Genomic DNA, 17284 nt, shown 5'->3' with positions numbered 1-17284 from the left:
AGTGGTGGACAGCAGCACTGCAGTCCATTTTTCTGGGGGAAAGGAAATTCTGCATGCATTAAGTTCTGCAAAATTCTGCACTGCACAGTGGTGCAGAATTCCCCTGGGAGTAATCCAGGCCCAGGTTAGTCTTAATCCACCCATAATAGGAAAGGAGACTACTGAGAAGTCAGTCCACTTCTGTCATCATCAAGAACCCAGGAAACCTGTACACTTCATCTTTCTCTGCTTACAGTAAGTGCTTCATGCAGTTGGCATGAAGTTTCTTTTGAGTCTTACACTTGAACTTTATGCCACAACACAGAAAGAGATACAGATGAAACTTCTTGTTGGCTGCACAAAGCAGGAAAATCTGAGGCAGTGGCAGTTTTGGTTGTAACAGTACATTTTCAGGACTCTTCTTTTCAACAGAACACCAGAAACAAATATGTGACATATGAATCTATCATCTCCGTCAATTCCACTTGTGCTTTGGACAGAGTTAAAGAATGTCTTTCATCCTTAATTCCCCTCCTCCCCCTACCTACTTAGGTGAGGACATTAGGAGTATAGTTAACACAAACTCTATCCCACTCTTATCTTCACTTTTCCACTACTCCATCTCCTCATTTGTCCTGTGGAACATAAAAAAAGAGGGTCTAGGCACACCTGGTGCAGCAAGACAACCTCTGGCAAAGGGTTGAACAATGACCCAAATGAAAATATAGTGACCACATCTTTAATGCAGTATAAGTCAGGGTAATAACACAATCAGAGGCAATTTCTGATGCAATTATTCATGAACAATTAATTTATAAACAAACTTTATTTATAAAGTTCAATAATTAGAGGATAATATATAGTAATTGATTTTAAATCCAAAAGATCTCAGTATAAATTATGTACAACATTTTCACAATTCTAAATAAAATATTAAAAAGATCATAAAATATATTGTCTCTTCCTAGTGTTCCAAGGTTAATACATTTACATTTAATCTACATTAAAAACTGATTTTTGTCTGGAATTCTTTTTTTAATTCTATGCAGAACACAATAAACATATCAGGCGTGGATGCCACATTTAAAATGTATTAACAAGCATAGGCACTTCAGGACCAAGAAGAGAATGGAGGAGATGTAGTCTCAAGAAAGTTGTATTCTGACTAAACACACGCAAATGCACTCACACACACACACATACACACACACTGATGCCCATTTTAAATCTATTGGAAGACAAAATGGACAACACTGGCACAGAGAGCACTTCTACAAGAGCAAAATGGAAAATTTGCAATTAGATTAGATAGGTTATAATGGAGTTTAATTTTCATTCAGGCCTTGAAGCCCTTACGAGGTTATCAGTGCCTTCTGCAGCGAACATTTATTTCTCAGAACCTGAATGAGTTTTTATAGGAGCTGTGTCTAGACAGGTCCGAGCTACGCTGATTTTCATTTCCTGATCTCCATGGTGGGTTTAGGGGGAGAAAGAGGATGTAGTGCTGTGATCTACTTTGAGAGTATTCCTTCTTTCAAGCCTCGTCTCAGCTTTTTGTTACTGACACTCAGAGACAGATAGGAATAAAATAAAGCTCGCAACGTTAGTCAGTATTTATATATTGCTTTCAATGTATTCCTTTCATAAATAAAATAAAGCAACATTAAAAGCTACTAATATTGTAGGTTTTTCCCTTCTGCCCATATCAGGTCAGGGCTATGATATAAAATGAGTGCAGTTACTTTCCAAATTAAGAGGTGAGCAGGAGTGCAGTACTCAAGGGAACATCGTTTTTTTGACAGCTCAGATTTCAAACTTTGAATTAGTTTCCCTCCAGACACATTTTGATTTGTCCCACCCCACACAAAGTTGTGTCCCCTTTACCCCGAACTCACTCTGTGCCTCAGAGAGATATTCCCTCTACTCTATCCTGGAACTTGTCTGCTGATGCTATTACTGACCACAAATATCCTTTTTAAAACGATTCACTGCTTAGTGAAAATGAAAGCCTCTCTGCTCTGTATCTGGTTCCTAATGCTTTGTTAATAGCTCTTTATTACTGCCTACTATTTTAAGAGAGTATTCTATCCATTATATTCACCATCCAAGTATTTCCACACAGAGTAGAGGCTGGGAAGCCATTCTGGTCCAGTCTTGGCCCTAGCACATGCCATGTACCACACACTATCCCCTTAACCTGTCAGAGCCCTGAGCTCTTTCTAGTCTCTAGAGGCATATCCATGACACTTAACCACAGTTTAAGACCTAAAATTTTAGACATAAGCAACTTTTACAGACCTACCACCATTTTAACTAACTGACAACCTCTCTCATAGTTTACGTGACTGTTTCAGAAAAGAAGGAAAACGTCTTCTTTCAGCTTTGGCCAAGAGAATTGTTTTTCTCCCCTCTCCCTCCCCCCCATGATAATCACGTGACTGCAGTAACAGCGGAATACCCTATCCAATGGGAGTGTAAATGACATTCCACAGACTACATTGGGTATGGAGAGCTCCCAACAACTGCCTCTGGAAATAGTGGAGACAACATTTCCACTGATGGAATTAAATGAAATCAGCTGCATTGTGCTGCAGCCATCCAGTTTCCTCTTTGGCTGCAAGTACTGGCACGAACTATGATAAACCTCAGATAAAGCACAGTCTCAGTCCCCCGATTACAATGAAGAACTGACTTATTAGTATTCAGCATAACAATGCTGACTGACTTTTAATTTAAAAAAAAGAGAAGGAGGGAGAGAATGTGATAAAAATCTTATACCTAGAAGTGTAGTTTGGGTGTACAAGGGACTCAAGAACTTCTTGATGACATCCTTAGCAAGCAGCTGCTAAATGCAGTGCTAGCCCTCTACTCAGGAGAATGGGCGGACTCCTTAAGAATCCTATTGAGTTACTGAACATATTTACAGAATTGAAACATGCTATTGCCTTCTGATGTATGCGACATCTATTTGCACTCCTGCTCAATCAACACTGAATGAAGGAACATTTAAAAGTATATTTTCTTTAGTTACAGTCAGCATTAGAATGCAATATTCCTTTTCACTCCCCACAAATTGCACTTGTGTTTAAGCAGTCCTGCGAGTTATTGACAGCTCACTTCTCTGCCACTATGGAGGAAAGATGGGACAAGGTTAGGTAGCGGACTGAGAATCAAAAGAGCAACAGATTTCCCGTGTGGCCTTGGGTAGGTCACTTAACCACTCTGTGCCACAATTTCTTGATAATAATCTTTACCTTCTTCACAGGGGTGCAAAATTCATTAATGTTTATAATTCATGTTGAGAACCTCAGATAGAAGATGACATATTGGGGGAAAAATAATATCAGATTTTAAAATACAGTAGTGTTTGGCAGATTGATCCATCTGTATAGATGACATTTCAGACATTGAAAAGTACAGTAAGCTAAAACAGAACACATAACAGTTATTTCCTCTGTGAAATATTTTCACATATTAAAGATAACCCTGCATAATCCACTGATGGGTCTGCTTTGCTCCACTTACATATCATAAACACGAAGGCATCCCTCACACACCACTCCCCATCATTATGCATTCTCTCCATGGATACCATTATAGTAAATGCAATGGTTTACATGGTTACATATTTCACATACAGTACAGTACACAATCTGTACTAGAAAATACATACTTGGTAAATGCAATAATTTAAGTTCAACTGCCGACACACATATGGCATAATACACTTATGACAGAGAGAGCTTTCTAAAAGCCTTAAACTAAGTTCTGCACATAATGGATATATTTAGCACAAAAAATTAAAATTAAGTAGCTATTCAATAGAGCGGATCTTATGGCATGGTTTCACTTAGCACACACAAGCTGATGGTCACAAACATGCATTCGGAACACGGTGCATGCATCCTTTTGCCCAATGTGTGCAGTTCCTTCCTCTATCTATCTTCATCTCTTGTACCCACATCTACTCTACATTAAAGTCAATGAGACTACTCACAAGAGTAAAAACTGGTCAAGTAAGAGTTGCAGGATTGAGCCTCTAGATTGTAAACTCTTTAGGGAAAGGACCTTCTCTTCTTTCCTGACTGTGAAGCATTATACACATCAACAGCACTGTAAAGATCCTGCTGATGCACAACTATTGAACAGGTTTCAGAGTAACAGCCGTGTTAGTCTGTATTCGCAAAAAGAAAAGGAGTACTTGTGGCACCTTAGAGACTAACCAATTTATTTGAGCATAAGCTTTGCTCAAATAAATTGGTTAGTCTCTAAGGTGCCACAAGTACTCCTTTTCTTTTTGCGAACTATTGAAAAGTTTAACTCCCCCACTCTCAAAATAATAAGAACAGGAAAGAAATACAGTAATGAGGTTAGAGAGACACAGTCAGTAGAGAGGTTATATAAAACAGAATGATTTTTCATGGCTGAAAAACAATGGCTTTAAGGTGACATTGCCCCTTTTAACCCACTACTTGCTTTATCTTGCCAGAAAGAAGAAAACATTTTCTTTCGTTTGTGAGCCAGGCCTGTAAAAGGGAATGAGAAGAACCCCCCGCGAACCTAGAAGTGGGAGTAATTTTTCTTCACCAGCAGCGATGGAGAGACTACACTATCATCCGAATCGTCTGAGTGAGCCTCATCCGAATGCGGAGAGAGTGTGGGCTGCAACTGGTTCTGCGAGGACATGACTGAAAAAACCACAAAGGAGACAGGAGCATCAATAAACATCATTGACAAAACCAGGCCCTTGTGGGAAGTGTAATACCTCTGGGCCATTAGGTTACCACAGTGACTTATGGTTAAGAATAATTCTGTTCCCTCTTTTTCCTGCATACAACTATTACCTTTCCCCTTTCCTGAAAGAGCATGGCAAGCATTAAACTGACATACTGACCATGCCTGATTTGTCTTATTGTCACAAAATCTTCTCAAGTGGTTACACACCATAAAATAAAGCAATTTGAGACCGAAGTCATCTCACATCATAAAAACAGTTATTTATTAGCAGGCTAGCAAAGGAAAAATTGACCCAAGCAAGATCAAGTTAAGTGGAAATGTCATGGAGAGGGCTTCAGACAGTCATGCATAAAGAAATGGGAGACAGGTGGCTGAGGACAATGATTGATGACTCAATATGCATTATAAAGTACCATACATAAATATGTTCGTATAGTATGTAAATATTAACAACAAAAAACTTTCACCAGACTATGTTTTATCTTTAAAAAAAAAATTTTTTTTGGATGAATGGAGGAAGGTCCTGCACTTAACTTGATGGTATTTTTCTGCTGACTCCTGGAAAGAAAGAAAAGTACTAAGAATGTTGAGGAGGGGGAGGGGTGCAAGAGGCATGCACACAGAGCGTGTGGAACGGGGGACCGTGGCTGGGGGGAAGAAGACACACAGAGCCCCTGTGAGAGGGGGCTGGGGGATCGGACAATTCACTGAAATAGAGGGGGATGGGAGGATGGTACACAGGGACTTTGTGGGGGGGTGGGGGGGAGGGGGACTGGAGGAAAGCAAGGATCCTCTGGTATGTGCAGTGTGTTCAGCCGACAGAAGCTATGAAATGTGCACCCCCACCCCCAGTTAAAGGCACCTATGTACATTGTGTGTGGATTGCTGCTGAAAAGATGAGGGAAGATTTTTAGAAAAATGATTTATGAACTAATAGTACTGAGGATAGGAGCAAATAAAGGGAACTCTTAGAAGCTGACATAGCAATAAAAAGATGTGACTCCCACAATAAACTGCTTGTTTCTAAATGGTCAGTCTTTGTCTCTCTAATAAGACATACCTGGTAACTTTGCTGGTACATACTATCTTGCTCTTTTTCGGCTCTTTGGGGCAAGAACTCTAAGTCTGCGTTTGTACAGAACTTAGCCCAATAAGGTCCTTATTCTGAATGGGGTCTTTGGGCAGTATTGCAATACAAATAAATAATAATCACCGCTAAGCAGCTTGAGTTAGCTTAGTTGTGTTCCGAGAGTCCATTATATACTACTACAGAGGTGGGAATAGATACCACTCTAGTTAAATCATGAAAGCAGAAATGCAGAGCTTCACCCTGAGATGGAGAAGGAAGTTATAAGCCAATGAGTTTCACATATTCTGGTTGTCACCCATATCTGCCCAACTTTATAGGAAGGAACAAATGTGACTGAACAAGTAGGATCTTATTGAATACATTTAAAAATCAGTCTCCAAAGACTGTTTGCTTATCTTCAGGAAGTTCTGGACTTGAAATAGTTACAGAAGTCACATGAAGTGAAGGCCTGGAATAAAATACCACTTATTTTAGCATTTTCCACACAGTGGAGTTTTACCTCTCTATTTATAGCTCAATCTAGTTTTACAAAGGGAAGGTTAAGAGGTGACTTCATTAAAGTTTATAAACTAAATACCTATTTGGGGAACAAAAATTTGATAACGGGCTCTTTAGCTTACCAGACAAAGGTATAACAGGATCCAATGGTTGGAAGTTAAAGCTAAACCATTTCAGACTAGAAGTAAGGCACACATTATTAACTGCGGGTAATTAGCCATTGTAACAATTTACCAAGGGTTGTGACAAATTCTCCTCATTGGCAATTTTTAAATCAAGACTGGATTTTTTTCGAAAAGATATCCTCTAGTTTAAACAAATTAATTCAGGGAAAGTCATGTGGCTTGTGTTAGAAGATGGTCAGACAAGAGGACCACAGTGGTCTCTTCTGATTTTATAATCTATGAATCCAGTAGAGACTATACAATGAAAGCCAAGATGCCACTAAACCTGGATAATACCTACTGATACTAGCCTATATACAAGTCCTCTTTAACACTTCAACATTCACAACTCATCTGAAAAGAATGCCAAAGGGCAGGGTAACCAAATGACTTCTTGCAAAATGTATTTCCACAGAACACTTACAGCTGATCAAAAATCTAGAGGTCATCAAATGCAAGTTTGAGGTTGGAAGGTATGAGGTGAAGAGCTCATTCAGCAGCTGACTAATTTAAAGCTATCGAGTCCCTTCATAGGTATGATATGACCAGGGTAGAGCATTACTGTAGTGGGGGCCTATTTCACTAGCAGATGGTTAGATCAGGCACGAGCTAAGAGTTAGGGAAGTTGGACTTTTAGTGAATGGAATGGATTCAAATGGTTAACAAATTATAACCAACTGCAGGGTTGTCAGAGTCACTCATCAAGATGATATTTATGACAGAGCATTCTCCTTCATTCAGTAGTTAGTTGTATGTGCATTTTGGGAGGATTTGGTTATGCTATCTATAAATGACCATGCCTAAAGGCAAAGTGTCCAAAGAGACATGTAGTATCAAGCCCGAAAACATCTGTTAGATTTATATTTACGGATATGCTTGCTCTCTCTTCAGTGGCAAGTTAAATATTTTCTAAACTCCAATATTTTCTAACCTGCCACTTTCTTAGGGGCAATGAACAAACACCCCTTTGCCTCCCACCTCTTTCTTTCAATACTCACCAGAAGAGGGCTGCAAGGAGGAAAGTTTGCGTTCCCTTGATCTCCTCTCTCTCCCTTCAGCAGTAAGTTCTTCCACAACTTCTTCACTGGTCACTTCACTGTCTTCATCATCTGGAATAATTCAGCAGTCAGAAACGTCATGACTGCATAGTGATGGTGCTTTATTATTATTAATTATTTGTATTATAGTAGCACTAGTTAGCCAGATTTTCTAGAGCTAAAGTTTTTTTTATTTACCTGGTCTCCCTTGTACTTGGAGACAGCTGAAAAGACATTACCACATTTATTTGGCTGACTGGGGATGCTTGGCTGACAGGGGATGCTTCTTTATTATCAGATAACTCTATTCCCTTTAAGCAAGAAAGGTGAAATCCTCCCAACTTCTCCATGGTTGAAGCCTAAAATGTCATGGAAACTCCCAAAGTACATCTACATGGTAGGGGTGAGCTGGAAGCAGACAGGCTGCACAGAGGAACACCATATCCTATTGGATACTACCCTTTTACCCCTAGAGGCAGCCACTCCAACTCAAGGTTGTGACAAATAGGCACGGCAGTATGTGGGGAACTTGCAAACACACTGTCTGGGTATCTATTTTGTGGCTACAGGATTTCAATCTCCAAGACTACAAATCTTTCACTAGACCTAAAGTTCTCTTTAAAATTGTGAGAGTGCCCATTCATAGCCCACATACTTCTGAACAAGAGGGAAATGAGATTACCAGGAGAGGTTGATGTGAAGGCTGAAGGGAAAGGTTTCCTGAGTGCTGGTGAGATTTGTTTCTTCTTCCTATTGGAAACAGCAGGGAATGTTCTTTCACTTGAAACTCTGGAGACAGAGGGCCTGCAAAAGATGCACTACATTAGCATGAAACAGGGATCACTAATCCACCTGCAGAGATGCAGGCAGGAAACCTGAGACAGAAACAGTCGAAATAAATAAATAAATAAAACTATGACGACTCACAGAGGTGATAACATGTAAACCAGATGAGATTTCACAGGTGGACTTTATGTTACAACCACCTCCTTGTTTCATCTCCCAAGGAACAATGTTGGGCAGCGTGGATGATGTATATCTGCTCTGTATTACTTTATTTCTCTACGGTTGTCTGATTGCTTTATATGCTCTATGACAGTCCGATTGCTGTAAGAATGCTTCCTGACTATATGATGCAAAATAAACAAGGGGCTTTTAGAAAAAACAAGCAGAAAACAAAACCATGACTAGAGGAAAATATACCTAAAGGAGAACTCAAGGACGTTAAGGCCATTGCAGAGAAACTAAATGAATTCTTTGCATCGGTCTTCATGGCTGAGGATGTGAGGGATATTCCCAACCCTTAGACATTCTTTTTAGGTGACAAATCTGAGGAACTGTCCCAGATCGAGGTGTCATTAGAGGATGTTTTGGAACAAACTGATAAATTAAACAGTAATAAATTACCAGGACCAGATAGTATTCATCCAAGAATTCTGAAGGAACTCAAATGTGAAATTGCAGAACTACTAACGGTGGTTTGTAACCTATCATTTAAATCAGCTTCTGTACCAAATGACCGGAGGATAGCTAATGTGACGCCAATTTTTTAAAAGGCCTCCAGAAGTGATCCTGGCAATTATGGGCCAGTCAGCCTGACTTCAGTACTGGGCAAACTGGTTGAAACTATAGTAAAGAGTAGAATTGTCAGACACATAGATGAACTTAATTTGTTGGGGAATAGTCAACATACTTTTTGTAAATGGAAATCATGCCTCACCAATCTACTACAATTCTTTGAGGGGTTCAACAAGCATGGGGCAAAGGAGATCCAATGGATATAGTGTACTTAGATTTTCAGAAAGCCTTTGACAAGGTCTCTCACCAAAGACTATTAAGAAAATTAAGCTGTCATGGGATAAGAGGGAGGGTCCTCTCATGGATCCGTAACTGGTTAACAAACAGGAAACAAAAGGTAGGAATAAATGGTCAATTTTCAGAATGGAGAGAGGAAAACAGTGTGTCCCCTAGGGGTCTGTACTGGGAGCAGTACTAGTCAACATATTCATAAATGATCTGGAAAAAGGGGGAAACAGTGGCAAAATTTGCAGATGATACAAAACTACTCAAGATAGTTAAGTCCAAAGCAAACTGCAAAGAGCTACAAAGGAATCTCACAAAACTGGGTGACTGGGCAACAACATGGCAGATGAAATTCATTGTTGATAAATGCAAAGTAATGCACATTGGAAAGCATAATCCCAACTATATATATAAAATCATGGGGTCTAAATTAGCTGTTACCACTCAAGAAAGATCTTGGAGTCATTGTGGATAGTTCTCTGAAAACATCCACTTGTGCAGCAGCAGTCAAAAAAGCAAACAGAATGTTGGGAATCATTAAGACAGGGATAGATAAGGAGACAGAAAATATCATATTGCCTCTATATAAATCCATGGCACGCACACATCTTGAATACTGCGAGTAGATGTGGTCACCCCATCTCAAAAAAGATATATTGGATTTGGAAAAGGGCAACAAAAATGATTAGGGGTATGGAACAGCTTCCGTATGAGGAACTATTAATAAGATTGGGACTTTTCAGCTTGGAAGAGAGACAACTAAGGGGAGATATGATAGAAGTCTATAAAATCATGACTGGTGTGGAGAAAGTAAATAAGGAAGTGTTATTTACTCCTGCTCATTACACAAGAGCAAGGGGTCACCAAATGACATTAATAGGCAGCTTGTTTAAAACAAACAGAACGAAGTATTTCTTTACACAATGCACAGTCAACATGTGGAACTCTTTGCCAGAGGATGTTGTGAAGGCCAAGACTATAACAGGGTTCAAAAAAGAACTAGATAAATTCATGGAGGCTAGGTTCATCAATGGCTATTAGCCACGATGGGCAGGAATGGTGTCCTTAGCCACTGTTTGCCAGAAGCTGGGAATGGGTGTCAGGGGATGGATCACTTGATGATTACCTGTTCTGTTCATTCCCTCTGGGGCACCTGGCATTGGCCACTGTCAGCAGACAGGATACTGGGTTATATTGACGTTTGGTCTGACCCAGTGTAGCCGTTCTTATTTTCTTCAAGAAAACACTTAATGAGTCTTTAAGAAAAATGATGTCTGGGCTATTAACTGGTCCATGGACCATGGCTCCAATAAAGTTAAAAGACTGATTCTGCCAGGGCTGGGGACCTAAGATCAAAAGAATATTAAAATGGTTAAAAGTTCCTCATACTGGCTTGTCCAGAAGAACGGGCCCAGACACAGAGGGGTTCTGCAGAAGGAGCCTGAAGAAACTGGGTTACCTAGCTAACATCAGGGGGACAGGCCTGCACAGAATCATAGAATTGTAGGACTGAAAGGGACCATGAGAGGTCTTCTAGTCCAGTCCCCTGCATTCAAGGCAGGACTAAGTATTATCTGTGCCATCCCTGATTCTACAGCCTCCCTAGGCAATTTATTCCAATGCTCAACTACCCTGACAGTTAGGAAGTTTTTCCTAATGTCCACCTAAACTGTGTTTGCTGCAATTTAAGCCCATTGCTTCTTGCCCTATCCTCAGAGGTTAACAAGAACAATTTTTCTCCTGCCTCCTTGTAATAATCTTTTATATACTTGAAAATTGTTATGTCCCCTCTCAGTCTTCTCTTCTCCAGACTAAACAAACCCATTTTTTTCAATTTTTCCTCATAAGTCATGTTTTCTAGACCTTTAATCATTTTTGTTGCTCTCCTCTGGACTTTCTACAATTTGTCCACATCTTTCCTGAAATGTGGCACCCAGAACTGGACACAATACTCCAGTTGAGGCCGTATCAGCGCAGAGTACAGAGGGAGAATTACTTCTTATGCCTTGTTTACACTCCTGCTAATACATCCCAGAATGATGTTTGCATTTTTTCCCCAACAGTGTTACACTGTTGACTCATATTTAGCTTGTGATCCACTATGACTTCCAGATCCTTTTCCCAGTATTCCTTCCTAGGCAGTCATTTCCCATTTTGTATGCGTGCATTTAATTGTTCCTTTGTAAGTGGAGTACTTTGCATTTGTTCTGATTTAATTTAATTCTATTTACTGCAGAGCATTTCTCCAGTTTGTCTAGATAATTTTGAACTAGAGTCCGATCCTCCAAAACACTTGTAACCCCTTCCAGCTTGATATCATCTGCAAACTTTATAAGTGTACTCTCTGTGCCATTATCTAAATGACTGATGAAGATATTGAACAGAACCGGACCCAGGACCAACCCATGTGGGCAGAGGTACCAACTTTGTGATTTTCCCGGGGATGCTGAACCCATGCTCTGCTGCAGGCCCCCCCCCCCCCTTCTCCCAAGCCTCCGCCCCGCCTCTTCCCACCCCATCTCTGCCTCTTTCTGCTCCACCTCTTCCTGTCCCATTCTGCTCCCTCCCCGTACCTCTTGTTGACCCCGCTACTCCCCCTCTCCCCCAAAGCCTCCTGTATACTACTAACAGATGATTACCGGCAGGTGGGAGGCACTAGGGGTGAAGGGGAGGAGCCAATCCGCAGGGCTGCCGGTGGGTGCTGAGCATCCACTCTATTTTTTTCTGTGGGTGTTTCAGCCCCAGAGCACCCATGGAGTTGGCAGCTATGACTGTGGGACCGCACTTGATATACCTTCCAGCTTGACTGTTAACCATTCTCTGGGAACAATTTTTCAACCAGTTATGCACCCACTTTATAGTAGCTCCATCTAGGTTGTAGTTCTCTAGTTTGTTAATGAGAAGATCATGCGAGACACTATCAAAAGCCTTACTAAAGTCAAGATATACCACATCTACCACTTCCCCACTATCCACAAGGCTTGTTATCATGTCAAAAAAAAGCTGTTAGGTTGGTTTGCATGTAGACTGTTTATTGTTTTAAAATCCTTGTTCTCTTGCTCTATGCAGTGTTCCCACTATCAAAAATACACCATACAGAGTTTAGAAAAGGCTTTCTGGTCACTCTGCATAGACCATTTGTCACATGCAGCCCCCAGAGTGCAGAGGTGTAGTGGCTGGGGGCTGCCTGTGACAAATAACCCTGTTGAGGAATTAAGGGTTAGTACACAGGGATCTTAGTGTGGGAGAATCATAGGATTCCATCCTGAGATAGAAAAGGAGTACTTGTGGCACCTTAGAGACTAACAAATTTATTTGAGCATAAGCTTTCGTGAGCTTTCGTGAATGCATCCGATGAAGTGAGCTGTAGCTCACGAAAGCTTATGCTCAGATAAATTTGTTAGTCTCTAAGGTGCCACAAGTACTCCTTTTCTTTTTGCGAATACAGACTAACACGGCTGCTACTCTGAATCCTGAGATAGGAGAAAGCTTGGGCTTGGCACCTGAGGGGTGAGCTCTGGCAGTAGTGTGGTTTGTCCTATAACCATAACAGTATCTAAAGCTTGGGGGGGGGGGGGGGGGGGAGGGGAGGGGGGCAGTAAACCAAAGAGAGGAAAAGATTTTCAATACAGTCATTGTACGTCTAAAAAATTAACAAACCAGTGTGTTCCAGCTGAGGAAAGCCACTGGGCTGCACATGAGATTCCATTCTAGCCTTCTCCCCTTAAGATTAGGGCTTTAGACTCTCCGTACACTAGCCCAGCACAGTAGCAGTGAGCACTGATTGATTAGTATACCTTTCACATATGTAACATTTTCTACACTTATTTTTCCCACCTCCAAAGGACAAAAACGATGAGAATACCTGAGGAGATTACAGTTGCAACAAGAACCCTTGCAGAAATAGAAGGATGGGGAATTTTTATTGTATGCCCCTCCTATGCATTTTACTTGTTAACTGTTTATACTGAACATACCTATTGCTCCAAGGGACTCTCTCTTTTGCTACCTTGGAGCCTCTACTACAATTTTACATCGATATAGCCATCCAAATAAGTAAGAATACTGTGTCCTGGTGAAGACTTCTGCTCCTGACTTACCTTTCCTCATGCTGTCCTTTACGTGCTAAGTGAGCCCTGAAAACTGATTGGATGAATGTCACAACCTCTTCTTCCTCCTTGAAGTCAGAAGACAAGCTCAAAGAGCTGGACCCGTGAGACATGTTGGGGCCCTCAGTGTAAAGAGACCAAAGAAAAAAAATCAGCCTTTTAACAAATTCCTTGCCAACATAAACGCACCTTTGACATTTTTATTCTTGATCGTGAATGTGGTGTCCCCTGGCAGTGAGCAAGCATTCACTTCTTTTGGGTTGCAGCCCAGTGGGGTTTTACTAGACTTCTATTGATCCAATGATAATATGTCATCATACAGTTGTTAAACAACGAACGTTGAAACACCTGTATTCAACTACAAAACAGATAAAGTGTAGGTAGCTGAAATGAATGTTAAATTATTTCAGTGGTATTGTGGGCAGGACTCATCCTCAAGCTAAGAGTGTTAAGGCAGTCTCCAAGATGGGTCTGACCTCTGTATAAAGCAGAAGTTTGTCAGTGCCACCAAACTGAGCTGAAGCTGAGCTTAAATATTATAATGTGTAGTGAGATGGAGGGCCTGGCTAGAAAATTCTTCATTCATTTTAGACTGTCCTAGATCTAAACGGCTACTTAGGAAACCAGTACATTTACCGCATCTAAAATGTGTAATCAGTAAGGAAGTAAGCCTGGCACTCAGGGCCAAGTGTGACATGATTTAAGAAATACACGGCAAATCTTCAGCAGAGCATGCTGGATACCAGACTCCAAACCAACCATCATTTTCAACTTCTTGTTTCTAAAGCACGATGAGTAACGTTTGCCTAGTGCTATGACTCCATGAGTGCCTGGGTGCAGTGCAGCTTTTGAAAAGGCTGCATCCTTTACTCTTACCTGATGACAGAACCAGATAAAGAAAGCAAGCAGCTTGGATACAGGTTGCAGCCTACTGCACAGAGATACTATGGCTTTATTTTGCAGGAGGACTATGAAGTAGATGGTAAAAAGGAAAGCCAACAAATGGGCTTAACACATTCTGGAATTTAAATGACACCACAGGCCAAAGTATTAAAAAAACCAACTGGATAAGTTACAGAACTAAACCTGGAAGCCTAGTACTTTGCACCGTAAACTGACTGTAAATAATGGAAAAATTAAGAAGCACATTGTGTCTATGTCCCCACTTGCCCCAACAATTACCTTATTTCCAAGGCTATGCACGGTGGGAGATTTTCGACCGAGTGTGTTACTCAATAACAATGTCTGCCGAGCTAAATGTCCTCTGAAAGCTGCCTGAATCACAACAGCCGCCTAGCAGGGAGAGAGATAAATGGATGTTAACTCCCTTGAAAGATGGCAGCTACAAATTAAAGTTGAGTCCAGAGGGAAAAAGGCATTACAGGAGAGAGAACTATCTTCCCTGTGCAATGACAACTGTTTGATGTGCAGGCATTTCCCCTCTAATCAAGAGGCACCCTTAACCACTTCACATGCGCTGGTCTGCAATCCAAAAGGGTTCCAACCTATAAATGATAAAAGAACTGCACAGACATACAACTCCACAGTAAATTTAACCCGAGAATCTGCACATTATGGACCCTGTCAAATGCAATTAAATTCAAGCTACAAACATAAGCCCATATTTCACAGATACAGCAATGCAGTCATATTCCCATCTGTGGCAGGCTTTGTACCTTGTCAACCCCTTAAGTCAGGGGGCAGGAGGCAACCCCGCCTCTCTGTACCTTCATCCATTTTCTAAACGCCCCCTCCAGTAGTCAGCACAGTGTGGCCCAATGGCCAGGGTCCGTCTATTGCCTCTTCCCAAGAGGGGTAATGCGGCCTAGTGGCCAGAGTCCATTCAATGTGCCCCGAGGGCAGTGCGGCATAATGGCCAGAGTCCACCTAATTCTCCTCCTCTAGTGGGATAGCGCAGCTTAGGAGCCAGAGTCAATACAGCCACCTTTGGAGGCAAAAGAGGGGGCCCAGTGGCTGGTGCCTGGGGGCCGTCACAAGAGGGTGGTGGCCCCCAGTAGAGTGACCCGGCCCACCCAACTCCACTGGGCCCCAACCCAGGGCACTGACAGTGGTGGAGTGGTCTGCCACGGGGTCAATGGGGAATCCTTCCAAAATACGCTGACCTCATAAGGGTGGGAGGTACCACTCCCTGGTAGGTAAGAGCTGTAACGGCTCCTGGGCTGGAGCCCATGCCAAGTGCCCTTCCTCCTCGGCAGTCAGCCCTGACTGAGCAGCTCTGAAGGCTTTTATACCTGACTTTCAGGTGGAGCATGCCCAGCAGAGCCTCAGGGGTGGGGCTTCCTCTGCTAGGAGGGAAGGATTAACCCCCTCTGTACTAGTGCGGGGCCAATCTGCCCCATCACACCATCTTAGATCCCAGCTACCCAGCAGGCTTTGCTGCTTGATAACATCATCAGAAATCAAGTGGAGTCTGGCAAACATTCTGGTGATTATATTAAACAAAACGTTCTTCCTCTCTGCTAAAAGATTTTAATCTGAACTAGGTCCCCAAAGATCAGAAGATATCAAGGGTATAAAGTGACATTTTAAAATCACCATTCTGATAGATGTTATATACAGTTTCACACTGGAAGAGCATGGAAAGAGCTTTGGCACTTGTCATCCTTCTCTTTACTAATCTATTCAAAGCAGATTTTATAAGGCTAAAGAAGAAAATGCATATATTATGTTGTGCTAGCTGAGAAATAGTATACAATCATGCAATTAAGAACTCTATTACAATGAGGGCTGGTCATAAATTTTCTATCAACCCTGTCAAAACAGTTGAGTTTTCTACAAAAAATTTTTTGGGAGAAATGTCTGCTTTCTATGGAAAACTGTTGATTGTTTTGTCAAAAATCTAAGCACCTGTTAAACAAACTACTTCAGTTCAGCTATTCAGTTATGTTGCCTCATGGGAGCTTTATTTTAGTTTCCTCCAACGCCCAGTGTCCTTTATGAGCTGGGCTATCCAGCTGGACTACATCTCCCATGATGCACCCTACCCAGGGACTCGGGTGATACACTGCCCTTCCCTCACCATGAGGGGTGACTGTGGGTGCATCATCCAGACAACAGGAACCGGGTAGGAAGTAGCTCAGGGAGACTAGTTGTGGTATCAAATGGGGTCAGCGTGTTTTGGGCGGATTCCCCACTGACAGGCATACTTGCCACTCACAGGGGCCCTGAGCTGGGATCTGGTGGAGAAGGGAGGGCCCGGGTCCACCTACCCAGCTGCCACCCACCCTGGGGTGATGGCTCACTCCCCTGAGGCCATGCAGCCCCACAGAAAGGACAGTTATGCTGACTCAGGCCACTAGGCCATACAGCCCTGAGAGAGGGTGACCTTACTGACTCTTGCTGCTAGGCCATACCACCTTGCTGAGCCAGGCAGCCACAGTGACTCTGAGCACTAGGTGATGTACCCCGGCCGAACCAGGGAGTCATATTGACATAGGCCATTAGGTCCCAGAGCTCTGTGGGAAGGGGTTGTCACCCTGACTCTGGCCATTGGGCCACACAACCTTGAGAGAGAGAGAGCGGCCACAATGATTTTTACTGCTAGGCCACACTGACGTTTCACTCCATATTCTTTACGAAAATATGCTTATGATATGAATAGGACATAACGTAGATGTACTTTATGCAAGATGGGTCTTGTAAGATATCATTGGAATGGTTATAATTTACTGAATGTGATTATCTAATTTGTATTCCTGTATCATTTCTTTAGCTGAAGTTAGGAATATTGACTATGTATCTGTATTTCAACTATGCTACTTTGGGCGATGTCCACAGCTAACACTTCAGGTACAACTTTGGAAAAGCCAGACAGGGCGGATGGCATATCAGTGAGGACAATGGACT

The 17284-nt window shown here is 41.9% G+C and overlaps 1 protein-coding gene across 5 annotated transcripts in view; it reads right to left on the bottom strand.

Annotated features, from left to right (window-relative positions):
- Window positions 1–775: 775 nt before the first annotated feature.
- Window positions 776–17284, bottom strand: part of IQCE (IQ motif containing E) — a 43318-nt gene continuing 26809 nt past the window's right edge. For 2 of the 5 annotated variants that reach the window (XM_037910847.2, XM_037910848.2), the window contains exons 19-23: window positions 14600–14710; window positions 13409–13539; window positions 8188–8309; window positions 7467–7577; window positions 776–4667 (exon numbers count right to left, since the gene is read on the bottom strand). In XM_037910847.2, the coding sequence (XP_037766775.1) occupies window positions 4540–4667; window positions 7467–7577; window positions 8188–8309; window positions 13409–13539; window positions 14600–14710 (603 nt within the window). In that variant the 3' untranslated portion in view covers window positions 776–4539. Of the gene's footprint in view, window positions 4668–7466; window positions 7610–8187; window positions 8310–8432; window positions 8632–13408; window positions 13540–14599; window positions 14711–17284 lie in introns of those variants that run through there. The other 3 variants (XM_043523684.1, XR_005227074.2, XR_005227076.2) reach the window with 3 other exon arrangements.

The sequence above is a fragment of the Chelonia mydas genome, chromosome 10 (genome assembly GCF_015237465.2).
Source record: "Chelonia mydas isolate rCheMyd1 chromosome 10, rCheMyd1.pri.v2, whole genome shotgun sequence".
NCBI classification, from domain to species: Eukaryota; Metazoa; Chordata; order Testudines; family Cheloniidae; genus Chelonia; species Chelonia mydas.
Note: the sequence above shows the minus strand (reverse complement) of the source record. Positions and strands in the feature narration are given on the sequence as shown.